The sequence below is a fragment of the Gymnoscopelus braueri genome (genome assembly GCF_963280865.1).
Source record: "Gymnoscopelus braueri genome assembly, chromosome: 17".
NCBI classification, from domain to species: domain Eukaryota; kingdom Metazoa; phylum Chordata; class Actinopteri; order Myctophiformes; family Myctophidae; genus Gymnoscopelus; species Gymnoscopelus braueri.
This window is the reverse complement of record NC_137617.1, coordinates 33,507,727-33,534,501: the sequence shown is the minus strand read 5'-3', so window position 1 is coordinate 33,534,501 and position 26,775 is coordinate 33,507,727. Positions and strand designations below refer to the sequence as shown.

Sequence of the window (26,775 nt, the reverse complement as noted above, 5' to 3'; positions counted from 1 at the left end):
AATTTATGTCCCGCCAGTCTTTTCTTCATATCAAAAAAATTAAAACGTTAAAAAAATAAGTTGCAGACCAAAAGATAGTGGCGCATCGCAACATGTTGTGAGACACCGTTGTACAACAAAGTATAAATCAGGCTTTAACATACAGAGGGCTTGCGTTTAGGCCCCAATCCTCTGCACATGAGTTGTCATTACCATTTACCAAAAATTACAATACAGTGGTGGACAAAGTACACTTCCTCAGTACTTGAGTAAAAGTATAGACACTCTGGTCAAATATTATTCAACTACAAGTGAAAGTTGCTCTGTCAAATTTGTAAGTTAATGTACTGGAGTACTGGCTTAAAAAAAAACCTAGTATTCAAAAGTACATGCTCAAACTTTTCTGGATCAGGGCCCACTTGAAAATCTATAAAGCGTTTTTTTTTTCTTCTCCCCCAATTATTTGGGGGGCCACTTGCAATATCCTCAAGCCCCACCAGCGGGCCCGGCCCACAGGCTGAGAACCACTGAACGAATAGTGGATACAATCCTTGAATATTAGTCATTAGTCAACTAAGAATTTCTTTAGTCCACAGATATTCCTACCAAAAGCAGGCAAGGCTGCTCAACACAACTTGAGCATGAAGAAAAAAGTGTCAGAATAAAGAGCCAAGGTGATTGAGGCTGAAATAAATTAATATATTAGGTTTCATATCCTGCCAAGCTGCTCTGTAGATAACAAGAGCATTGATTTGGTGCATCCAGGCCCAGGGTTCGATTTGTACAAAGAACAGAGGGGGTGGGATACTGCTTTGTTCGACAAATGGCTAATCTACAACCTTGGCTTGTAAATCTTGTGAGGTTCGAACAAAAAATCATTTCATCATGATATCAATCACATTTAGTCACTATAACAACTCTAGTGACTGATGGGGGGGGGGGGGGATAGGCTATTGAAAGCAGAGGCATGGAGTTTCGCACCCATTACACCTCAGCAAATCAAACCCTGGGTACGTTTTAGCCAAGTTTCTTCTGTACTTAGTTAAAGAATAGACATGTTATTACAATGTGCATACTAGACATGACATCAAAGTAATGAAGATAATTTACACTGTCATTTTCAATGCGCTAATCACATGATTTCTGAAACCACTGAAACTTACATAATAATATCCAGCCAATAGATATGAAGCAAATATAGTAGTCACTTTGTTGTTGCAAAGTAATTATATTTATATCAATGTTGTGAGCCAAGAAGGAATGAAGTGGGGGTTCTTCGCACATATATTATGACACCTCGTGCCAAAAATACTAAAGATCCAATGATTTCTTAAAGAGCATAATGTGTAAACATCAGCCTTGTGTGAAGTAATTCCACAAGTCAGACTCAGAAAGTAAAAGCTAAGACTCGAATAGTAATAGGAACATTATGCATAACCATTGTGCATAGGTATAACATTAGTAGTCAATGTAATGGCAATTTAATATCAATATGGATGAACCATACTCATTATCCGCACCTTTTGTACAAAGAACAGACACAAAGTTGATCTGCCTTCACTGCAATTCAAACAGATTTAATGAGGAAAGTGAAAGTGTGAAAGAAGTATAGCATGCGATATGACTTGCGATATGACATCCCTTTTCGCCGAAGCATGAATTAGGCATCAGTCGAAGTCCTTGACTGATGTTCTTTCCTCTCAGTGCCAAACAACATGACATTTGAAAGTGTAATCTTGATCAAAGAAACCGGGCGTTCAATCAGAACATAGACATAAGATCATAGAGCATAAGATACATGGGCACCCGCATTGGCCGCTGGATTGTGCGTCAATATCCAGGGCAACATCTGAAGCTTGTCATCGAGTGTTTGTCCACGAGCGCCTCGCTGCGGTAGCAGAGTTCATGTGCAACCTCTTCCAGAGAGAGATAAAGCAACTAGAACAGGGGTCTTCAATGCTTTTTTCAGCCCAAGGACCCCTTGGCTGAGAGAGAGATGAAGCAGGGACCCCCACTACATATTGTATAAAATTGTGTCGCAGATTAAACTTTTTTCATAGATGGCTTCATAGACTTGTTTGACCGCATTTGTGTATTTTCAGACATTTAACCACCAATACTTTGTAAACTTGACCTTTCACTCTGTACTTAAGTCTGCTCTTTCTTCCGTCTACACACCAAACCTCTTTGCCGGAAATAGCAGCGCGAGGCGTTGTGAGCTTGTAGATCTACTATTAAAGGCTAAAGTTCTCAGAAAAGGGACGCTAGGGTTCAAGTGTAAAAAAATTATATCCTGGCTATCACAGAGAGATTTGGTGGCCCCCTGTAGCAACTCTGAGGACCCCCTATGGGTCCCGGACCCCCTGTTAAAGACCTCTGAACTAGAAACTCTGCTGGAATGACAAAACAAACTGCTGCACGTGCTTTTACGTGCACACATCCAAGTGCAGACTAATATATCGGCTGGCTTGACGCATCACTCCATTGAACAGTAGCAGCCAACGTGTATATACGTGTATGTATACGTGTCTACTGTATGGTTCAGCCTCTTGTGTTGTTTTTCCATTGACAAGCATTTGAATGACTAAAGTCAATCATGTTCAACACTGAAATAGGGCTGCAACTATCGATTATCGTCTCAACTGTATTCTATCGATTACGTTTGATTAATCAAATAGTTTTTTTATTTTTTATAATGAACTACATCGATTAGTCTGATTAACCACTTAAGCCCCGTCTTATACTTTGTCGTACAACGGTGTGTCGCAAAAATGTAGATTGCCTATTTTCACAATTTTTGCTAATCAATTATTTTATTAAAATTGGTTTATTTTTTTCATAATCAATTAAATCTATTAGTTTGATTAACTGTTGCACCGCTACACTGAAAGAAACATTACTGATTCAAGTGAAGTAATTTCAATTGGATTTTCACATCACCACCTGAAATAAACATGATATCAAGGGTTTTTGACCGACTGCATTACAACATTTTAAAATATGTCTGTGCTTACCAGATATCTCAAAGTCATATCCCTGTCTGTTGGTCTTGAATAAAACATTGACAGAAACCATAAATATTGGTTCAAAACAAGCCTCACAGGGCAGACACCAACCACTGGATAAAGAGAAGCAGGTGTGAGGAGGCCTAGAGACACGATGCACTCGTCTCTGGATTGTATTTCACCTCCTTCGCATAGACGTCATTCAAAGTAAAACATTAACGAGACAGAAATCACAAATTGTTCTCGGACAAAGAGAGGGTTCTTCTCAGAAGAAAATACCTCCTGGATGTCTGAGTACCGGGGCAAGTGGCAGATTCCGGGATGAAGAGGCGATTTCTGCAGATGATTCAGCAGACCCATGTCGTGTCTTCAAGCAGAAATAGACCACTCTTTCTTCCAAAGTACAAAAGAGTTACGAGGGGAAACACATTATTACTTCTGCCTCTTTCAACAAACCCCGTTTGTCTTAAAGCAACTTCCACTTTGGCTTGAATCAAAAAAGGAGACATATTGTAGAAATGGACGTACTGTACTGTAACGTCTGAGTGTGATGTACCCTGACCAAGCAACTGGTACACAACAACAGGAAACAAAATCAAGGAACACATACAATGGCACCATAAAAAAAGGCTTCATATTATGTGACTGTTTTCTGTGGCACAATTATGAGAAGCAACTCTAGAAATTAAAAGGAAAAACCCAGAGACATGTACACACATGTGCCATGACTGAAAAATGAAATAACACGTAAAAATGGAATGTGCAACAAAATCATTTTACGTCATTTATCGCTCTCCTTTCACAGCCTCCCCTTTACCATTCTATCTCTTGTTTCTTTCATCTTCATCTCTCCTCTCTCCATTTCCAACCCCCCCCCGTCCCCCGCCCACACAAAGCCTTAACACTTTTTTTTCCACAACCCAACCCCCGCCCCTCCCCTCTGCCCGCTCTGTATTTCAGTGCTTATTCTGGCCAGCAGGCGCCGCGGTCACCCGGGTGCGATTCAGGTCAACATGGGGTCAGAGATGCCGTGCGCCGGATCGCAGGTGAAGGCAACGGTGATGGCGTACCGCGTGCCCCACGCCACCTGCTCTACGCGGTGGAGGTTCTCCGAGCCAGAGGAGAAGAAGGAGACTCGCCCTGCAAAGGATTAAGAGAGAAAAGAGGGGTACTTTTTAGGAGGGAAGGGAACGCTTTGGTTCGAGGGTTTGAGGGCTCTTGGGAGGGTTTGTTGTTGCCTCACAAGCAACATGTGAGAAAGATGGAGGGAAAGAAATACATTAGAAACACAGTAAGAGAGTAGGAGAAATGAGAAGCAAAAGCGAAGAAAAAGGGAATTGGGAGATGGAAAGTTTGATACTTGATATGTTTACTCTTACTTTCACTCTTATTCATATTCTTTATTTCATGTAACGTGGGAAGCTTGCACAAAATAATGTCTCCAACTCTTATGTACTTGGTGTAAACTTGTGATGTGACAATACACTGAAGTGGAAGTTATTTAAAAATCCAAACCATCTGACATGAGTTGGCCGTCTGAATAAAAACAAATGCTCATTCTTAGACATAGCTGTCAGCAGAGGCTTTGTGTGGCTGGACCACAGCTAATGAGTTGTTGCTTTTTAACGAGCTAGCCCAGTCCTATATAAAATACAAACCGCAGTTTCTGACAGATGTTTGCATTACTGTTTGTGTAACTCACACACTCACTGTCATACTGTACAATATATTTAGTTAAGGTTTTGAGACTTGTCTTGTGATCTTATGAATATTACAAATAAATAAATACAAAATGCAAGAACTGCGCACCAATTTGTTTGCTCTCCATTCCAGAGGGCAAATGCTATAGTCTGATAATTTGTGTGTTTGTGTGCCCGCATATAAATCCCCCAGGCAGAGTATTCACATGTCAGGGGAACTCAGCACTTGGATGTATATGTAAGTAATGGGATTTTTTACTCTGACAGTGAGAATAGAGGGAATCACTCAGCATGAAAAACGAAAGAATGGAAAGTGAGAAGAATCACTCTGCACATAAACAAAAGAATAAGCAAGCAGGGGCTCATGATGTGTTGTTCTGCTTGCCTTTCAACTCATGTCCAAGAAAAGTTAAGGCATTCTGAAGTACTAGAATTTGTCACACTGCTTTAGATAACTGCTGCACAATAACTTTATTTTTGAAAATAATCCCTCACACTTACATTTCCATTGTTAACTGTGAAAGAAACAGTACATTCAGCACCTTCGGTAGGGCAGATTAGTGCCTATACAATAGAGGGATATAGACTTATCCAATAGGTAAATTGTGTCAGCTTTTTCTCTCATTGTCATTGTATGTACAGTATGTTTGGATGGGTCTATTTAATCCGTGGCCAGGATTCAGTTAGAACCATCTTGTATGGCTTCAAGTCTTTTTAACCATTGGGTTACTACAAGGTCTATGTAAATAGATGCCAAGAATCAAGAGGAAGGTTTATTTGTCACTAGTACTCATACAGGTACAAGAAGCGGCATGCAATTGTGGTACGGTCCGCAATACTGTTCTAACAACAACATAACAATAATAACAACAATAACGATAAATAAAGATATACTAGCAAGATAAAGATAGTTAAAAAGAGCTTATATATACTGTATGTACTTTCGCAAATTTTCGCACATTATTTTGATTCTCTTAGTGAGATTCAGGTGTTATACAGTACTGAATGCTCTGTTCTGGATGCAAAGCTGTTTTTTTCACACAAATGTAATACTAGTATGTAATCAGATGGACAGCTTTGTCACCAATTCTTTACACACTCCACTGTACTGACTCCTACAACTGCTGCCTATATTTCCCCTTTTCCTTTTAGACCTGAGGCCGATTCTAAAAACGCCTTCTAAATCCTGACCACGTTTTCTGATGTTGCTATATACTGTACGTATAGGGATTCCAGGCAGTGCTTAATTTGTAAATGATTAGGTGCCAGAGCTTTTATAAATATATTTTACAATATTATATACAGTATGTATATTTATTTTACATGAAATAATAATTGATTTAACCATAAAATGGCCCCAGATAGCATGGCCAAATAACAGCATAAGGGTCACCGTTTCCAAATCAAATATTGCATTTCATATTCAGAACAATATAAGAACGCTATCATTTATGAACGATTCTGACCTAAATAAAACCCAAAACAAAACTGTCTGTCTGTCTATCTCTATCTCTCCTCTCTCCCCTCTCTCTCTCACCCACCCCCCTCTCTCTCTCTCTCTCTCTCTCTCTTTCCCCCTCTCACTCAGCACATGAGTCACAGAACACAGACATATAGCCAGCTCATTTAACAACACAGACAGACTCTCTCTCTAGTCACTAGAGAGAGTTGCGCATCTGATTCTGCGTAACTGTTATTTACTGACATCAAAAGTATAGTTCCACAATCCATATGTCTTCTCATCAAGTTGTAAACATTGACAACTGTTTTGACGTGAGGGGGAGGCGGGCCTTTACGTTGTTTTGCGGAACTCTCCGCAACTAGCGTAGTGAGGATGGGACTCACGGGCGCAACTTTTCTAACAGCGAATAATAAAGTGGTTATTGTGAAGATTTACTGTATGAACATAGCTCAGTTTAATTTCATCCACAGTCCCTTTCCTTTACAGGAAGGGACACTGAGGGGAAAATGTGCACACTGAATTAATAATAAATATTCTAAATAAAAACGTATTGTATGTGCATTTGAGGTGACGGTACGCCTTCTAGAGGTACCGGAGCGCAGGAGGCAGGTTCCGGAGCCGACCTCCGGCCGGCTCCGGCATCTAAATGGGTTAAATCCCCACATCCGGAAAATGAATTCCAATTTGACTTTCATGGCACCTTACCAGGCCCAAGGGAGACGAGAGTACTTGGCTCAGTAGTTGCTGCACACAGCGATTCATCATGCAGTGTGTCGATACACCTGAGGTTAATGCTACCGCGCAGTGGAAGACGCCCACGCGTTCACATCAATACACATCCCAGTCAATTTATAGGCCCCCACATCGCACATCATAATTAATTAACAGAAAATGAATGCGTATGATGTCTTAGGGGACTGTCAGACGAAGGTCTTTTGGAGTTGGCCATCATAACATAATTGGGAGTTCAAGGTGGTATGCGGGAGGGGAAGGGGGGTTGAATACTCAGGAGTGTTACAGTACGTGTGCGACTCAGTGACTCAGCTTTTTACTCCACTACAATTATTTGTTTATGTTTCTGCATTGTGGTATTGCAACTTTTGCTAAAGTAAAATAAATCAGAGTACTTTTTCCATCACTGTACTTGGTTACGGGCTGGTGTTGCCACACTTAACCTATTAAAACCAGGAAAGCATCTGTGTCATTTTAGATTTTTGCGTTGGCTATTCAAAGATAGCAGATATACAAGCTCACAGCTTGTACATCTGCTATTTTTGAAAAATCTTGAAAGAGTGAGAACTACTGATTTAGGAGGCATTTGTAGAATAGCCTCAGGTCTTAGTGGGTTAAAATCCCTCACAAAAGTGGCAGAGGATGATGGAAGTTTCACGCTGCTCACGGCGCCACGTGCACTAAAAAAGGAATTTCACACTGCTCAAAGCGCCACGTGCACTATAAGGAATTTCACATCGGGTTTTAACATGCAAATCTGCGGAGCATTGAGCATCATTCCAAGTGTCTGGCTTTATTTAATTATTTCTGCATCGGCCCACTTGTGTATGGAAATTGGATACAGGCTGTTTCAGCTGCGTTCCCTTCTGGTACACAGCAAGGGATATATAGGACACACTGTACAATTGTTTTCCTAAATCGATTAATTTTGTTTTCTTTCCATTTCGGATCAGTTGGACCATAAAATAAATCCCCGCCGGGGATGCTGTGGGCGCTGGGGGCGTGTCTTCTCCTCCGCGTCATCAGCGCCCATACCCTAGGTGGGGTTGGCGAAAGGGCCTACTCTGTGTGGAGTTTGCATGTTCTCCCCGTGTCTCCTAGGGTAGTTAATACCCTCACAAAAAACATGTAGTAATCCTGGTCGCTATACCGCCTCCCCCACGACAGCCGGGGCGCCTGATGGAGGGTAAGGGAACTGGTTGGAATAACGTGTTCCTTCCACGCGCTACGTCCTACCGGGGAAACTCTCCCCTGTCAGGTGATAAGAAGGTCAGTTGGCTCTCATGCATTGAAGGAGGCATGAGCTCGGCCCTGGGCTCCCTAGGCTGTGGGGGGCTGGTGTAGCGCTGGTGTAGGGCTGTTGTATCGCCCAGGATCACTTAGAAAATTGGCACCGGGTGAAAATAAAAGGGTTACAAAAATCGTGGGATAAAAATTTAGAAAAAAAAATTATAATAAAAAAAAGTTCCAGGGACCCCCAGAGGCAAAGACTTGAGTTAAAAATGTTTGCTTTCAAAATATATATATTCAAAGATTTGCACAAATAGCAGATCTACAAGCTCGCGAGCTTGTATATCTGCTATGTTTTAATAGCCAATGCAAAAATCTAAAATGACACAGATGCTTTCCCGGTTTTAATGGGTTAAAGGGCAACATCCGACATAAGATAAAACGTCTAAAGTCATTCTTTAAAATGTTTTCCCTCCAGTCAAAACATACATTTTAGACTATGGAACAAAGTCAAGCATTCACATATGTATTTACTTGTAGAGTTCTACTGTTCTTAGATATAGGGTTGGGTCTATGAGGAGAAGGACTGTAGCTAATACACCATTTCTTCTGACAAGCTTCATTGTGTTTTTAATATCGATGATTTTGATTTTAAATGTATATTTCTGCAAGGGCAGCTTTTATGTATGTTTAAATGATCAAATGAAATCAACTGTAATCGATGCAATAACAAATTGATGTCAACACCCGCAGATGGTTCAAGCCCAAGGTATCTGGGACTGTTCCAGAGGCGAGGGAGGGCCACTTAGCCTGTGTCTTGGGGAAGGTCATGTATATATTTGGAGGATTCAACATGCTGACTGAATGCACTAATGACATTTACAAGTTAAGACACCACCTACAATGAACTGGTCCTTTAATTAACACCAGAGGCACTCGGGACACCTACTTCATTATGCCACTCTGCCACCATCATTGGGACAAAGATGTTTGTGTTTGGGGCCCTAGCATACCAGGACAACGACATCAGAGTGTTTGACACAGAGACCAACTGCTGGCTGAGCGTGCCTTCTGCACAGTTTCTTTCAGAGGGACGTGTGGGTCATTCAGCCTTTGCCTATAATGGAGAGCTGTACGTACTTGGTGGCACAAACTTGAACCAGAACTTCAATGATTTTTGGGAAATTCAATCCAGAGACCTTCTCCTGGAAGACGGTTGAGCCCACAGGGAAACGACCGACGGGTTGGATGTGTCTTGGATGTGCTGTTGCATGGTGGGAGACCGCATCATCCTCTTTGGAGGATTTGGATTCACATCGATCACATAGATCTTAGACCTAAGCCCAAGTCTGAAGACATTATGCAAGCTAGAAGCTATTCAGTACGATCTGGAGTTGTTGGGACTCCCACACGACATCAGGTGGGAACTGGCAGCCATGACCAGTGTTGCCAGATTCTGTGAGAGAAACAAGCAACCAGGTCTAGGAAAACCAGCCCAAAAGAAGCGACTATGGGCCACATGATCACTTTAACATATACATCAGCTATTTGAAAATAGCAGATCTACAAGCTCACAACGCGTCGCGATGCGACGTGTTGTGAGCTTGTAGGTCGGCTATTTTCAAATAAAATATCGCGGGGAAATTATAATAAGCAGATCTGGAAACCCTGGCCATGACTAGCAACTGAAAAAATAACATCTGTGCGCTCACTACCAGCGAGCCCACAACACAAGACATGGTTTACTAATGGCATACCTTCCTTGCGCAAGCTGTAGCAATGAATAGAAAGTTTCTAGGTGTGGCAGTTTGTGAAACGATCGTCGATTTGTCATGATGTCATCAATACGACATTAGTTTGCCCAAATAAGGAGTTGGAAACACACACACCGACCCTCCAACTACGGCACTAGACTTGGCCAAAGCCGGGAGGGTTTTAATGCTTAGGTCAGAGATTATAAATTCACAAAAACATATTTGTGATTGACAGATATGAAATCTATTCTGGGATGGAGCTCCTTAGCCAGCTGGCAGCCCGCACAAGCGCTGATTGGTGTATAAGTGGTCTGCAAGATTAGCCCCGGACAAACACACACACATTGGGGGGACTTCATAGATAGGGGACATAGAATCGCTCTTCTAGATGGCTTGCCTGTCTAAACTAGAAAAAGTGCTCCTCGGAGCACTGCCAGACCCCTAGTGGTTGAAATCCTGAATGGCCGGACTTCGCATGACGTGTGTGCAGAGGAAAAGAGGGACAGACAGAGGAAAAGAGGGACAGACAGACCGACCGACCGACAAAGCCTCCTCTAGGCCGACCCCTTGGGTCTGGCAAAGACAGATGCTTTGGGAAAGGGTACAGAGCATACAGGTATGAAAGTGGACTTCATGCAACAGAAGTTTATGAAGAACTGGGAGTGCGAGAGGTAAATGACTGCAAAAGTAGAGACCTTTGTGTTTTAGCCAGACCCAAGGGGTCGGCCTACATGAGGCTTTGTCGGTCGGTCGGTCGGTCTGTCCCTCTTTTCCTGTCCTGTCCCTCTTTTCCTCTGCACACACGTCATGCGAAGTCCGGCCATTCAGATTTCAACCACTAGGGGTCTGGCAGTACCAGGTCTCCTGGTTCCCTTGTTTTTATGGGTTTCTTCATGCACTCATGTTTGAGGCAACATTAACCACTTAATCCCTCTATTCTTAGTAAACTGGACATGAGTTGCCTCTGTACTTGGTTCGCTTTTTTTCCCTCTACGCCGACAATATCTGATCTATAAGCTCAGCTATTTTTAGCCCTCAAACACCTCCACTGGCTTCCGGTTAAGTTCCGCATCACATACAAACTACTCCTCCTCACCTATAAAGCTCTCCATGGCCTAGCCCCAGGGTACCTCTCGGACCTCCTCGACAATTACATCCCAGAGCGGGACCTGAGGTCTTCCGACTCGGGGCTTCTCACCACCCCTCGTAGCAACAGGCGGACCCTTGGCGATAGAGCTTTCAGCGTGGCAGCCCCTGACCTCTGGAACTCTCTCCCAATGTCGCCAGATGCCAACATTGGATTCCTTCAAGTCCGCACTGAAGAGACATTTATTTACCCAGGCTTTTAGCAATTAATTTGTTATTTTGTGTACTGTAAAGCGTCCTTGGGTTTCTGAAAGGCACTATATAAATCCAAGTTATTATTATTATTATTAAATGCTCCCCCCAGAATTGGGATGCTACGGCTACGGCTCAAGTGGTTAAATTGATCATTGGCATGAGATTAGAATTGCCAGTTAAGATACTGAGCTCTCACTCTGGTACCCCTTCCATTACGGTCATTACAGTTTGCACATGACATGATGAAATAAGTATGACTGCTGCCCAAAACTAAATCATCCAAAAATGACATTGCAAAATTACATTGTCACATCACTCCTGAGATCACATTTCATTTTGAGAGGATTGATCCCCCAAAAAAATCATGTTAGATAATAACATGATTATACTCGGTGCCAAGCTATGAGCTTTTTGAATAGCCAAGTATAAAATATGGATAAAGGGGTTAAAATGATTGTGACGCTTAATTGACTAATTTAGCTGGGGACCCCCTGGTACCCCCCCCCCCCTCCAAGGACCCCTGGGCGTCCCCGGAACCCACTTTGAGAACCAATGGTTTAAACACACCAATGCATTCGTTTTCCCTGCAGATGCCATACAGCATGCAAGGTTAATCCCCCCCCCCCCCCCCCCATTAGTTCTCCTGATGGGCCGATGTGCTTCGTTCACGCTTCTGCCCCCACGGCACCATCTGTATCTCTCGCTCCCTCCCTGCTGTATGCACTAACTCTCCATCACGCAGACCCCATCTCCCAGGTATTTCCCCATCTCTAACCACGATCCATCACTCACCCAACCTGTCTTTTCTTGTCCTTTAACACACACTCTTTCCCAAACCGGCAGTCTATTAGTCTGCTGTCCTTTTTGCCAATGTCCCTTCTTCATCATGGTCATCCCTCATTCCCACAGCCTTTTACTGTCTGTCCTCTTTGCAGTGGTGGAGGAAGTACTGATATTTTTTTTACTTGAGTAAAAGTAGTAATACCAGTACCACAATACAAAAATACTGGTATTTATACTGTTACGAATGAAAATTAAGGAAATACTCAAATTAAGTAATCTATGTTACTCAAAATTGTACTAACATTTAACATACAGTACTTGAGTAAATGTTCTTCTTTCCTTTCTTTAATGGAAATAAAATACGAAAACAAATTTCACCCACTTTACTTCTGTAAACCTGTAATTGCTCTTAATGTTTTTCAGTCAAAGTGAAAGAGGTTATTAAGTCTGTGTGTTTATCTATTGGAACCCAGCACTGTTTTTGGAAAAGTAACAGTTTTGGATATACAAGGTTTACCCCCGACAGCGACAATATGCTAATTGCTTACGGCAGTTAAATCCTGAGTTTTAGCCCTCCCGATGAGGAGCACAGAACTGAGTTGGCGGAGATGAATGAGGTGTAATTATAACAGCAGTCAAGACAAAGAGCCATCATTATCTCTGTGAAATAATGATCAGCTCCAGGCATGACGGTCTGACTCTCACGAAGTCAAAACCTTTCAGTCAACCGTCTGAAGTTGCCCTTTATGGGCGAGGAGAGCCGTGTATTCTAGAACAAAAAAACAACAGCAAAAACAAAACCCGGGCTATTGATGAATTATATATGAATGCTGGCTTCCCCTCTCTGTTGACTTTCTTCTCTAAAAAACAGCACATTGCAGAACACTATCACCATGGGTTTGGTACATAAAAGTCAGCTTCGTAAGAGGCAACATTTGATAACTTCTCGTATAGATTTTCAACCATTATACGCAAAAATTTTCAAAAATGTTAAATAGCTACAAGCTTGTTAGAAATGTACAAGCTCTCAACACGTCACAATGAAATGTGGCGCTTTGTGAGCTTGTACTGTAGATCAGCTATTTTTGCTGTATAACACCATTGTGTGATGAAGTATAAAATAGGGCTTGAGTGGTTAACATAATCCAGGTCTGTTGAGGTATATATATATATCTTACCCAAAGTAAGATATAATATATATAATATCTCATTCCATCTGTTCCTCTCTATCTCCCTTCATCTGTCACTACCCCTTCTCGGGTCACTGAGGAAGAGCACTCGTTTGTGAATTCAATTCGCAGGATCCACAGAGTTTGAGATGAGAAACTGTGCAGAAGTCGTGCTCAGCCAGCAGTTGGTCTCTGGGACAAACACTCTGATACAAACATCTTTGTACCGATGATGGTGGCAGAGTGGCATAATGAAGTAGGTGTCCGTGTGCCTGTGGTGTTAATTAAAGACCAGTTTATTGTGGTAGATGTCACTAGTGCGTTCAGTCAGCATGTTGAATCCTCCAAAGATATACATGACTTTTCCCAAGACACAGGCTAAGTGGCTCTCCCTTGCCTCTGCAGCAGTCTCAGATACCTTGGGCTTGAACCAGATGTGGGTCTCAACATCAAATGTATAAAGCACGTTGCAGTACTTTCTGTAGCCCTTAACCACCTTCAAACTGGTGTCCTTACTTTGGACGATCTACAAGCTCTCAAAGCTGAGAATGTAGATCGGCTATCTTCGCCACGTAACACCATTGTACCATGAAAGTATAAAATGGGGCTTAAATGGTTAACAAAATCCAGCTCTGTTGAAGAATGAACCCCCCACAAGGAAGAAAAAATATTTTATTCTAGCCCTTCCTTTCTCTCTTCCTCTGTCTGTCAGTGTCTCTACTTATTCTCTGGGTCACCAAAGACGGGCACTCGCTTGCAATTCAACTGGCGGGGTCCACAGGGTTTGAGATGAGGATGCCCTAGTTCAATCTGTTGTGTGCTGTCGAGTCTAAGTTTGGTGATGCAGGAAAGTTCGGTGGTTTGACAAAGCCTGACTAGAGGGAGACCTGTCAGCAGGCGGACTGCAGCGTTTCCCCATCCTCATTACCATATGTCCTTCAGCAGATGTCAGCACCGTTTACAGGGCCGTTCTGTGGGAAGCGGCGTGTCAAGACTCGGGTCACTCACTGAGCTAACTGACTGGTTTAGAGGCTTGTCTATGGCTGGCACGGAGGGTGTGAAACAGCAGCAGCGGTGAGATAAGGGACCAAACTAATGAGAGAGGGTAAAAAATAAAGAACAGAAAGAGAGGGAGGGGAGGATGGTCGGTCACTGCAAAGGCTACTTGAAAGACTATTTGGCTGATTAAAGCTGGGAGAGCTTTTCAAGCAGAGGGACTACACACAAGTGAATGAGATAAAGAGAGTCATGGAGCGAGGGAAGATAGGGGGAAGAGAGCGAGAGAGAGAAAGAGAGAGAGGGGACAAGATAAGTGGGGATGGATAGGGCAAAGTTAGAAAGGGACAGGATTGCTGTTAGTGAGGTTTAGAGAGAGGAAGTGATACTGTCAGTCAGATGCACCAGGCTCTGAGGCCGTTTCCCATGTTGATTGAACTTTGAAATTTGTCAGAAGCCTAGTTCAAACCAAAGAGATGTGACGAGACAAAACCGTTTTACTTACACCAGATTTATATTCCGTCGTACGATGGTGTCGCATGCAGAAAATAGCCGTTTTACAAGCTCACAACGCGTCGCATCCGTGATGCGTTGTGAGCTTGTAGATTAGCAACTTTCGTTATGCAACACCATCGTACGACAAAGCATAAATTAAGCATTAGAACATTGCGGAGAAAGATTGCAGTGGTCTGAATTTCCCTTGAGGCAACTTGACCGATATGAATCCAAGGAGAAAGAAAAGCAATCAATCAAGTAAAACATGAACAGAGACAGGCAATCTGACTAAATTTTGGGTTTTCTCCTCAGGTGTACTGTAAGTCAAAATTCCCACTACATATTGTATAACATTGTGTTGCAGATTAAACTTTTTCATAGATTTCATAGATTGTTTCACAGCACAATCAGTGCCTATCAGTGTTGTGGAAATTAATGTTTTTTTTTGTTCATGTGTGTTTTCAGACATTTAACCACTTAAAAACTCTTAAAGGTAGGGTAAGTGATTTTCTTTGGTTAAAATAAGTGTTAAATAGCTCTATATTCTGATAGTACTCATTGCTATAGAGTGTTTGTTCAGTAAAAGGAGTCTCCTTGTCTCTCCAGCTCTTTATAAAACAGAAAATGCATTTTCGTTTCAGTTTCAGTTTCATTTCCAATTTTATCCAATCAGGATAGAGAACTCAATCAGATATAGATTAAACAAGTGAATTTGGAAGTGATGACACTAAGAAATGAGCAGGCAAAATTGGAACTGGAACACTATAAAAATGAAGCTTAAAAATGGGTACTTTCTCCTGATTGGCTGAGATTTTGACACCTACCGAAAAATGTATTTTCTGTTTATTAAAGAGCTGGAGAGACAGGGAGACTCCTGTTACTGAACAAACACTCTATTAGCAATGATTACTATCAGAATATAGTGCTTTAACCTTTTAACAAAATACTTTTTGTTTTAACCAAAAAATATCACTTACCCTACCTTTAAGTCAACTTAACCGTTGGCTCTGTACTTGGTCTGCTCTTTTCCCCCCCTACACCAAACCTCCTGTAATAACTCTGAAGACCCTCTAAGGTTCCCGGACCCCCTGTTGAGTTAAGTCAGTGTAACATATATTGTGTCCTGGTATCAAACGTGAATTGAGGAATAAGACTTTTATATTCTATTCTTCGTACTAATAGGATTAAGAATGTTTATTACAGATTAAAATCAAGTGGATTTACCCATAACAATGCCCTAATTCCCTACTCAGTTCAGAATCAGCATTTTATAAACCATAATACAGTTTCTCTAGGTAATACTTTCAGGTAATACTTTCAACACTGGTACTCTTTAGGGTAGTATTTTGTAGGTGGTGGTCACCTGCTCGTGGCTCCACAGTCCGGTTTCCATTGGGGTCCATGAAGATGAATCTTCCTCCGGTAAAGTCAGAGCCATAATCGGATAGGTACAGCAGGGATGTGTAGTCAAAGGAACCGTAAGTCACCTGCGACATGAAGAGACGAGTAGATCAAAAGAACGAAGTTGAGGAATGCAACGTCTGAGTTCAAACCCGACCTTGTTAACTTTCCTCCATGAACTCAAAGTGTGAAATATAGTGAATGACTAATCCTTTTAACAAGGGAGCTGTAGCCAAGAGGCACTAGCAGATATTACCATCTGACTGTGGGCATAAGCAACAAGATCACCAGTTCAGGGCCTGAACTAGTAGGCAGTGTACTATGATCTCGTCACTGTCGGGCAGAAAACGTCTACCTCCATAATTCAACTTTTTATGTATTTCCTAAATGAATGCCCTCCTTCATTGTACGAGTGTCCCACAAAGGTAGCAACAATATCCGATCTACAAGCTTACAGCGTGTTGCATTGCGATGCTTTGTGAGCCTGTAGATCTGTTATTTTCTCTACTTTTCGAGCAAAAAACGTGTAGTGAAAGTGGTTAAGTATTTCTGTGGGTTTCATAAATATTTAACCAATGAAAAGTATTAACAAGAGCTTGTGACAAAGGAATAACTACATTGGACCCATTGGCACACAGGTTCTTTTTTACATTTCCTGAAAATGAACAGCTGTTGACATACAAGGTTTCCGCCTCACATTGATTAAATACATGCTATCTATCCTCCGCCTATCACAACCATCCTGGTGATTGATGTTCAAATCCAAATCAATGAACTTAGTCATCTGAATGATACAGTAAGTGGCTTAGATAATGCAACATTAGACAAAGCTGACAGCTTGAGATGGATCTAGCTTCTAGCCAACGCGCCTAGCCATGCAGCAATAAAATACAATGACAAGGAGTCGAACAGTTAATCGTAAAGAGCGCCTTCATTCTGGTGAAGGAGGACCAGTGAGATTATCGGATGAGGGAAATCGCTGGAACCATCCTCCAAGGTCAACAGAGATGTCTGCGGTGCATTGATTTCTGGGGCTAAAGAACATTGGTTTCCACTGTAACAGTCAGACTCATTACGTTGTCAAGATTATTCCCCACCATGAGTGACGGAAAGGTCACGTTTCCCGCCACCTTATGACTGCACCATGGCACCACATCAGCAATATGATTCATGGAGAAAAATTACCACCAAAGATGTTAGAAGCCATTTACATTTAAATGAGGGCTGGGTTAGCCAATTAGTACCAAAATGGCAGCGGCAGACAGATGGGCGGGAGACTGGGGGCTTTTGGATTAAAATGCACCATCTGTCAAGGGGTAGGAGGAGAGGATGACTTGAGGTAAATTAATATGGCTGAGAAACTCGGGGGAGACGGGACTGTGAACAAAAGCGCAAGCAAACAGGTAATGTTCCAAGAAATTATAGAAGCAAAACAAATATAGATAAATATAATGATCCCCGTGGGCAAATGCAGGTGTCGTAGCAACAACAGCGAGTCCTGAACAAACCAGTGGAGAAATCATACAGGTGTACTGCATGCACTTAATGGAATGTATAAAAATGCTGAGCAGGCCCAGTTTTCTCAACTTTGGATAAGATGGCAAGAAGAAAATATGGAATTGATTATGAAAAAGATTCATTATTGGGGCACGGCTGGCAGGAGCTTTAGTCACTTGCTCAGATTATCCTTTACCATATTCTCCACATGTGGCATATACCCTTTTTTGTCACACACACACACACACACACACACACACACACACACACACACACACACACACACACACACACACACACACACACACACAGCATGGTAATAAAGCTGTGTCGAGAAAGCTGCACTCTATAACTCTATATAGGGATGGAAATAATGATGGGAGAGGTTGAGGAGTAACACTCTAAATGAGATTTACAGTGTGGACTAGTAACATTATCCACATTTATGATCATGAACATCTCTCTCAAAAATGTGCCCGGTCTCCTCTCTTAACCCATTAAGACCTGAGACGATTATTTAAAAAAATCTAAATCCTAACAGTTTTTCAGAAAAAAATATAAAAAAAAAAATTTCACGATTTTTCAAAAATAGCAGATCTACAAGCTCGTATGAGCTTGTATATCTGCTATTTTTGAATAGCCAAAGAAATCTAAAGTGACACAGATGCGTTCCAGGTCTTAATGGGTTAACAAAGCAGAGAACAGATATGAACATGAAAAATCTGGAGATGCTTCACCCGTAATGAACAGGCAATGATGGCAAATGATGTTACTGAACTGTTAACTGTGGACATTTCTGGGGGGTAAGGGTGTAATATAGAGTACTTTGAGTGGCATTCTGCTTCCATCTTGAAAAAATGGCCCTTTAGGCTTAGATGTACCGAACAGACTGTACGTTTCCCTTTTCAAGGATATATAACTTGGCAAACCGAGTAAAATTGATTTCAATGAAACACCCAAGTGTGAAGACTGTGAGAGAATTCCCAGGGGTGCGTGATGTGCCTCAATCAATTCTCAATGACGCCTTTCCCTGCGGCGTTGGTCCATGTTGAGAGCAACGGCTGTGTTGTCTGCACCTGTGTTAATTTTGTCGACTAAAACTATGACGAAAAATGTTCGTCGACTATCTTTTTTCACTGACGAAAACTAGATAAAAACTAACCTATGATGATGACTAATATATACGGACAATTTCCACAACAAATTAAAACTAGACTAAAATGTTAGTGAGGGGGCAGGTGGAGAAGAGATCCAGTAGAAAAAGACAAGTCATTTTAAGTTTGGTTGCGCTCGGGTGTTGCACTTTGAAAACAGCAGCTCTAAGAAAAAATCTATCTAGCTATCTAAGAAAATAGCAGATCTACACGCTCACAATGTGTCACGCTGCGACACGTTGTGAGCTTGTAGATCTGCTATTTTCAGCACGCAGCTAAGTATAAATCAGGCATTACGACGCCACCACGCCCCTGACAAAAATATTTCTTTGTCAACTAAAATCTTATGATATCAACTAAAACTAGACAAAAAACGTATGTATGTATTCAAAAGGCCATGACTAAGACTATATCAAAATTCTCTGTCAAAATCAACACTAGTCGGCATCTGTGCGTTTCGTGCAAGTCCGTTACCTTATCCACGTGTGGGTGCCAGTACTCGTCGTGTGTCATCTTGGCCGAGGTGCTATTGATTCTGGAGAAGAAGGTGGGCTTAGTGAGATACATCAGGGACTGGTCCAAACCAAACGTCTCGGCTATCACTGCCTGGATACGGCCACGCACGTTTCTAAGAAGTAGAAAGCACACACACACACGAAACCTGTCAGGCCACACTCACTACATATGAAACGTAAACATATTGACATTTGACATGTCGAGTCAGATGTGGTGAATGAACAAAGGAACTATTAATACATCTAATAGGCATTGTAGACACTAAGACTGTCATACACCAGGGAAACGTGGGCAAGTGCATGATAACATTATGGGATTTTTTTTTACAGGAGATAACTCCATAATTCTATGCGAATTTATGGAAGATGTGTTGGCTCTTTTGTGGTACCTGAAAGATGCTAGGGGTGTGTGTGTATCCTTAACAGTACATGTTCTCTGTGAGAGCAAAAGAAAATAAATTCTGCTTTCCTATGGAGTTGGAATTTCGATAATAATAATAGTGTGCTCTAACATATAGTTAGACACAATGACCCTTATGTCAATTCCATTTTACACTCTCAGAGTTAAATTAACACTCGGGATTCAGCAGCGTACCCAATGGGTGGTAGCTTCATGGTTTAAACATGGATGGCCGTTAATCAAAGTTAGTCAAGTCAAGTCACCTGTAAAGCTGGAAATCCTCTTGTGTGAATACATCCCCGATCTGTTCCCCAAAGTACCTGTGGTCACATCCCCAACACAGAGCCACAAGCACAGACACAGATGATCACAGACATAGACCATCACAGACACGGACCATCACAGACACAAGACGACCACAGACACAGACGATCACAGACAACAGCAGACACATAAAACAGTCACAAACTCACACAAAGGAAAGACAGTCCCAGACAGGGCAGACGGGAAGAGAACAGAGCAGAACAGAATCATTAGCATACAGCACCACACTGAGCGTGGCACAGCGCAGAGTTATTCAAGTGGGCACGCCAGACGCCACCCAGCCATTCAAACATGGCAGATAGGAAACGTCTGACTGCCCCGACGTTCCCAGACAGAGGAGTGGCATTCATCAACTTTTCAGTTGGAACCAGCTGAACGGTCCTGAAGGATTGCATTTCTGTCCCTGTTCAATGGACTAGGAAGTTTAAAGAAGACAAGCTAGGAGAAATGAATGAATGGAGGGTGCATCGTCAGGAAAGTAGAGAGGGACTAGAGGAGAGACACAGACATTATAGTGAAAGGGGCAAAGACGGGGAGATGGAGAAAGAGCCAAGAGACATGCCAAACAAGGCCATGTATTGCAGCCAGATTTCTCAACTTTTTTAAGGCAGCGACCCCCCAAAATAATCATATTTGAATTGGGGACCCCACTCCACCCTGACAAGCACTTGGAATTGTAGGAGTTGAGGCATTACATTTAGTTTGACTTGGTTCCACAGATAAATATTGTGAAAATATCAGATCTACAAGCTGTGAGCTTGTAGATCGGCTATTTTCAAAATGTTTGCCTCCTTTTTATTTTATTTGACAATTTGGCCAATGTTTCACCAGTTCTTATTATATAGTTTGCTGATTACTTTTGATGCAGTAATGGTATTTTTTCGAGGATGACTTCGCCGTCATCTGGGGCCCCCCCAAAATCATGTGGGGGTCCCGACCCCCAGGTTGAGAACCACTGAGATAGTCCCCCTACTGGATGAAACATTGACTGTGATTGGCTTTGAGCCACACCATCTCTACATGTAACCACCACGTACCAAGTCTGGTTATCCTAGGCCTTATATTATAGATATGAGAGAGAAATGCGCCGGATAAGATCTCGGACTGAATGACAGGCAGAGTGCAAACCTATAGTTCCCCCCAGAGGTCCCGTGGTGGACTAATAAAGTGGGCAAAGAGACAAGAACAACCAGCATCAACAGGAGCCAATGAATAAACTATACTCTTTGTTCAATACATTTGTGTGCTTCATTTGTTACATCAGATTCTAGGGGGCAGTATTCCTGTGGCCACATTTATGTGTTTCATTTGTTACATCAGATCTAGGCAGGGGGGGGGGGGTATTCCTGTGGCCTGTGGGAAGCAAACAAAACTAGTTGTCAAGACACACATTAGTAGAGGAACAGAACAAATGTATACGTGCGTACCTGTAAATGTTAACAAACTGTTTCCCCATCGACAGTGCTCCAGAGTGTAGGTCCAAGATCGAGGCCTGAAGTAAATGGAAAAAAAAAACATGAATTGTCCAAGTACAAATTATTGAAATAACAAATAATAATAGCTGAACTGAAGATAAAAGAGGCCTGACAAAAGGCATTATGAAAACACTTCCATTCCATGGTTTAACTGCTGCAACTTGGCTGTGACCACAACATAGTTTAGTTATTATTCCTGTGAACTTGTCTGGGGGACACTCTATTGTCTTTCACAAGCCAACAAATAAGTGACTTTCTCTGAAGTCCCCTGTGGTTTCACTTCCCTTCATTTTAGTGCGTTAACACTCTACAGTATAAACAACAAATGTATTGGCCGGGGACCAAGCCGGCAGGGGTGGAGTGCAGGGGGTAGGGGCAGATGAGGGTCACCCAGAGAGCATGGACAAGAATGTTACACACTGCCTCTAATGCAGGCGCAGTGGTGGTAAAAGTACTCACATTTCTTACTTAAATAAAAGTATCAATACTGCAATGTAGAAATACTCTGTTAAGTAAAAGTATTGGTATCAAAATATACTTAAAGTACGGCCGTATGTAGGGCTGAAGTGGTTAGTGTATGTTTTGTAATCATAATCAAAATCTACAAAGTAACTAGTAACTAATGTTTTCAATTAATTGTAGTGGAGTAAAAGTGCAATATTTGCCTATGAGCTCTGAGATGTAGTAGAGTAGAAGTAAAAGTATTGAAAATTGGAAATGATCAAGTAAAGTAAAAAATCCTCAACATTTTACTTGAGTAAATGTACTTAGTTACTTTACACCACTGTGCAGCCTTGCAATATGTCATATCGGCCCAGCAATGTGTATTGTATACTGTACCAGCCTGCCCTCTAGTGACAAGAGGGGGCAAATGCAGCTAAAAAGCGGTATAACTGCTTAGAAAAACACACCATCCATGGGAATTTCATAAGGTTATTGGTTTAATACATATTTGCCATAACATTTTTAACAGATGTGTGGTGTATTATTACCTCTCTTCAAACCCTTCACTATTCTGTACCATGATTCTAACTAAACTGTATATTTTACAGACACAGTATACTCACTCCTCCTTCTGACCCAGCAAGAGATAGTCCCCTCTCAGCCAACCTGTGCAAAGGAAGAGCGTTAAAATGAACGTATCAATAATGGAGAGAAAGAAAAGAAAAATAAATTAAGTTCCAGAACAGACTGCAGTCATTTGTATAATAGTGTCTAGACTGTGTACCTTCTCAGTGCTTCAGCCTCCTCCCTCGTCACCACACCATCTGTGACAGCGCGGCCACACTGCTTAGGAGTGCAACCTGGAAGTGTCACAGAACCAAAGATAACACATAACTGATGTAGTCCAATTTAAATGACCACCAGACATTGACCATCATTACCCCTGACTGTGCCCAGTAACTTTCACTTATCTCAGTATCAGCATATCTTCATGGAACAATTAAGATTTCTACCACCAACTTAGAGCAGATACTAGCACTGCATGGTTTTCAACATTAAAGCCATAGGTAGGACTGAGCTTACTTCAACACATTCAGTTTCCCTTCAAAACCAACATTAAATTCATTCTTTTCTTTTTTTTGTAGCTTGTCGCAAAGACAAACAATTCACCCGCTTCATGTCATTTAATTTTGGTCACGTTTCAACAAGAGGCCTCCTGCTAACCAATTAAAAACCGTGAAAGCATCTGTGTCATTAAAAAAAATTGTGTTGGCTATTCAAAAACAGCAGATATACAAGCTCACAGCGCGTCACTTCGCGCTGCGCGCTTGTACATCTGCTATTTTTTAACATTTTTTAAAAATCTTTAAAGTTTGAGAACTACTGTTCTTATTTTTCTTATTTCTCATTTCTAAACTGTTTATATGATGTTCTGCATAGTAGTGTATATCTGTCTGTCATTTAATGTCACTATGAATTGAGTACAAGAGGACCCCAATTGAAAAAAGCCAGTGGCTTTCTTGGGCTTTTTAAAATCCTATTTAGTTGACCTTGTGTCTGAAATGTTCTTTCATGTGCTTTTTGTCTGCAAACTTCTAAATAAAGTATCCAATAAAATCAATCAAAACTGATTTAGAAGGCAATTGTAGAATCGGCCTCAGGTCTTAATAGGCTAAACGCAAGACTATAGCAAACTCACCAGGGTAGCGCTTATAGTTCTCATAGTCAGCGGAGCACGGCACGCTGAAGACTCTGGGCTGCGGAGACACCTGTTCCTTCCACCTGACTAGAGTCTCTGTGACCTCGCTGTCCCCCAGGGTCACGTAGAGCCACGCTCCGAGTCCGCCAATACACACCGCCCCGAGCAGCAGGAGGAACAGAGGGACTCTGGTGCCTCTCCACGCGGACGCTTGCCGCAGAGCGTTCCCCCTGAGAACGAGAGACAGAAAGCATGTGGACCAGCACTTAGGACTGTCATAAACGGTCTGATGTTTGTGATCTAGGGCAGTGGTTCTCAGCCCCCCATGGGACCCGCCTTTGGGTCCCCAGATGACTTGCTCAATGTGCAACATTGTTTTCTCACTCAACAGTAAACAAACCAACATACAGTATAAATGGTAAATGGTGCATTTATATAGCGCTTTTATCCAAAGCGCTTTACATAGATTGTGCATTACATTCACCCATTCACACACACATTCATACACCGATGGCGGAGGAAACCTAGCCTGGTAGACCATCCCCCTTCCGGAAATCTCATTTGCATTTGATTTCAGGAATTGGTCCGGGGTTCATAACATGAACTCTCCTATCAGCGTCCTCGCTCATTGTTCTGTGATTGACAGTGGAGGTTGGCCAATCAGGTGGAACCCAAGTGAACGGAGCCGAGTGCAGCCGACCGAAATGGAATGGCCGCCATTGAAATTCTGTCCGCTGTTTTCGTCTCTCTTTTAAAACTTCAAAACAATCTATTTTGAGGCACGGAATTTACTTTTAAGATATCGTTCGGATAGAATTTAGTTGCTTAACTTCATATATGTGGTCAATTAATCATGACAGAGCCTATTTAAAAATTAAATTTCAGAGAACCGGCAGGGGCGGGCAGTGACACGCATGTATCCGAATAAAGCAACCTATTTTCGGCATGGCCCTTTCAAAAGTCCGCTTGCGTCACGTTGCTCTGGTGGTGCTGTAACAAACTGCTGATTGGCTGAAGGGGAACGAACTGCTGATTGGCTGAAGGGGTTGTCAGTCAACGATATTACTCCCGCCCAGCCCACAGCCAAATTGCCCATACAGGTCTGCAGGCCAGACCAATTCCTGAAATCAAATGCAAATGAGATTTCCGGAAGGGGGTTGGTTTACCAGGCTAGAGGAAACCATGCAAGGCACCAACCTGCTCATCGGGAGCAATTTGGGGTTCAGTGTCTTGCTCAAGGACACTTCGACACAAACTCTGGGGGAGCCCGGGTTTGAGCTGGGAACCTCACGGTTCCCATCCGGCCGCTCTACCCGCCGCTCTACCCGCCACTCTACCCCTGAGCCACTGCCGCCCCGTATAGGTGTATATACAGGCAGGGTATCTGCACATTGATTACTTTTGACCATTAGCGCTTCAAAAGTATTGAACAAACAATAGCCTATATAAACATGGTCAAACATTGGCCAAATTGTCAAACATTACCTAAGGAAGAGGCAGAAAATGTGAAAATAGACGATCTACATGCTCGATATGCTCATGCATGTAGATCGGCTATTTTCACAAGATTTATCTGTGGAACCGAGTGAAACTAAATGTAATGCCTACAATTCCAAGTGCTTGTCGGGGGGGGGTGGGGGGGTCCCCTCCGGAAACCCAAATTGATATATATTTGGCCGCCGACCCCATCTGAAAAGATGTTTTGCGAGGGAGGGACCCCCATTCAAGATTTATAGTATGTTGTTAAAATGTTAAAAAGATTATCCAATTTTTTTTCCAATTTTGTGAAAATGGCACGCTCACAACGTGTGGCATCGCGTTATTTTCAAATAGCTGATGTATATACAGTTAAAGTGGTTAAACTGATGTTGATGCATTTTGCTGGGGACGCCCTCAAGGACCCCACTTTGAGAACCGCTGATCTGGGGGATCACAAAGCTACACCTACTTATCCATTCTCAATGTTAAGATGCATTGTTGTTGTGGTTATAAAAAGGTACCCCTTCAACCACACAATCATAAATCACTGTTTACAACTTATTTACAACTATTACACAGAGAGAGAAAGGAAGAATGACATGAGGGAAACAGAAAGACGAGAGAGAGAGAGAGAGAGAGAGAGTTACTACAGGGGACGTGCCACCATATCTTTGCGTGATAGCAACCTTTTCTCTTTCATTTGTTTTACATTAACCACTTAAAGCCTAGCATCCCTATTTTGGGGGGAACGGGGAACATTAGCCGAAAATAGCAGATCTACAAGCTCAATGCTGTCAAACAAGTCTATGAAATCTATGAAAAAGTTTAATCTGCAACACAATGTTATACAATATGTAGTGGGGGGGGGGTCCCTGCTCCATCTCTCTCCCAGCGAAGGGGTCATTGGGCTGAACAACGTTGAAGACCTGTGGTTTAAGGTTATGGTCACAGCTTGAGAATGGATGTGACATATCCATATCCTAGCTGATCACCATCCCAGTCCCAGAAGAGAATACCCCACCCTGGTCAAACCCTATCCTCCTTAACAACACCACCAAACCCAAAGCCTAAACTTCAAAAAAACAAACAGCACCTAAAAAGAACCATAATAATGCATGTTTAGTGTTTCCCTTCATAGAAGCTATGATATTTGCAACACAGATGATGACTTACCTTTTAATTTTCTTTTCAATCCCATTTGCATCTGGAGCTTTGGGATTTGCTCGTCGCTGCACTGTCATGATAGAGTCCAGCTTGGTACCGTATGCATTAATAATAAACAGTAGGGGGGAAAGAGGCTGATTGTCCCCTGTAGTACAAGCATTCAGTCAAACTAAACGGTGTTGGTACCATGGATGGATGGAATGGATCAAGGAATGATGTTTTACTTCCTGTGTACCGCGTCTCGGCTCCTCCCATTGGTCCATCCATCAGCTCCTCCCATTGGTCCTTCCGTAGAGCAGCTAACGTTTTGATTGGACCACATCATCGACTCGTACTAAAAGTGCATAGCCTGAACAAATACACAGAAACTAGCCTGAGATCATTCAATACCATTTTCGGGGTTCTTGATCCGGTCGGAGCGGAAATAACTTTACGTCATCAAGTGGCCGGAACCAAAGACCGGAACCTCTGGTGCCGTGCACCACCAAAATGATTCCCCTAGTTTAAAATGTGTTTTAGTTTGGTATAATCATTTGGTTTCTTTTGGTATAATTATGTCTGACTTTCTATATTCGTT

At 42.2% G+C, this 26,775-nt stretch overlaps 1 protein-coding gene across 1 annotated transcript; it reads right to left on the bottom strand.

Annotated features, from left to right (window-relative positions):
• Positions 1-1,529: 1,529 nt before the first annotated feature.
• On the bottom strand, positions 1,530-26,403 carry ogfod3 (2-oxoglutarate and iron dependent oxygenase domain containing 3). Its single transcript, XM_080454650.1, has 9 exons — positions 26,208-26,403; positions 23,556-23,785; positions 22,641-22,716; positions 22,480-22,522; positions 21,365-21,429; positions 19,877-19,933; positions 19,173-19,326; positions 16,010-16,133; positions 1,530-4,124 (listed from the first exon to the last, which is right to left on the bottom strand). Exons 1-9 carry the CDS (start codon positions 26,273-26,275, stop codon positions 3,988-3,990), a joined length of 954 nt encoding a protein of 317 aa, XP_080310776.1. The 5' UTR covers positions 26,276-26,403; the 3' UTR covers positions 1,530-3,987.
• Between the last annotated feature and the right edge of the window lie 372 nt (positions 26,404-26,775).

Bases quoted from the DNA above. Each gene is read 5' to 3' on its own strand.
- ogfod3 (XM_080454650.1), bottom strand. From the start codon at position 26,275: ATGACAGTGCAGCGACGAGCAAATCCCAAAGCTCCAGATGCAAATGGG. The intron at 19,327-19,876 runs GTGACTTGACTT...TCTACTTCTTAG, and splicing joins GAGGATTTCCAGCTTTACAG to AAACGTGCGTGGCCGTATCC. The intron at 4,125-16,009 runs GTGACCACCACC...AATCCTTTGCAG, and splicing joins GACTGTGGAGCCACGAGCAG to GGCGAGTCTCCTTCTTCTCC.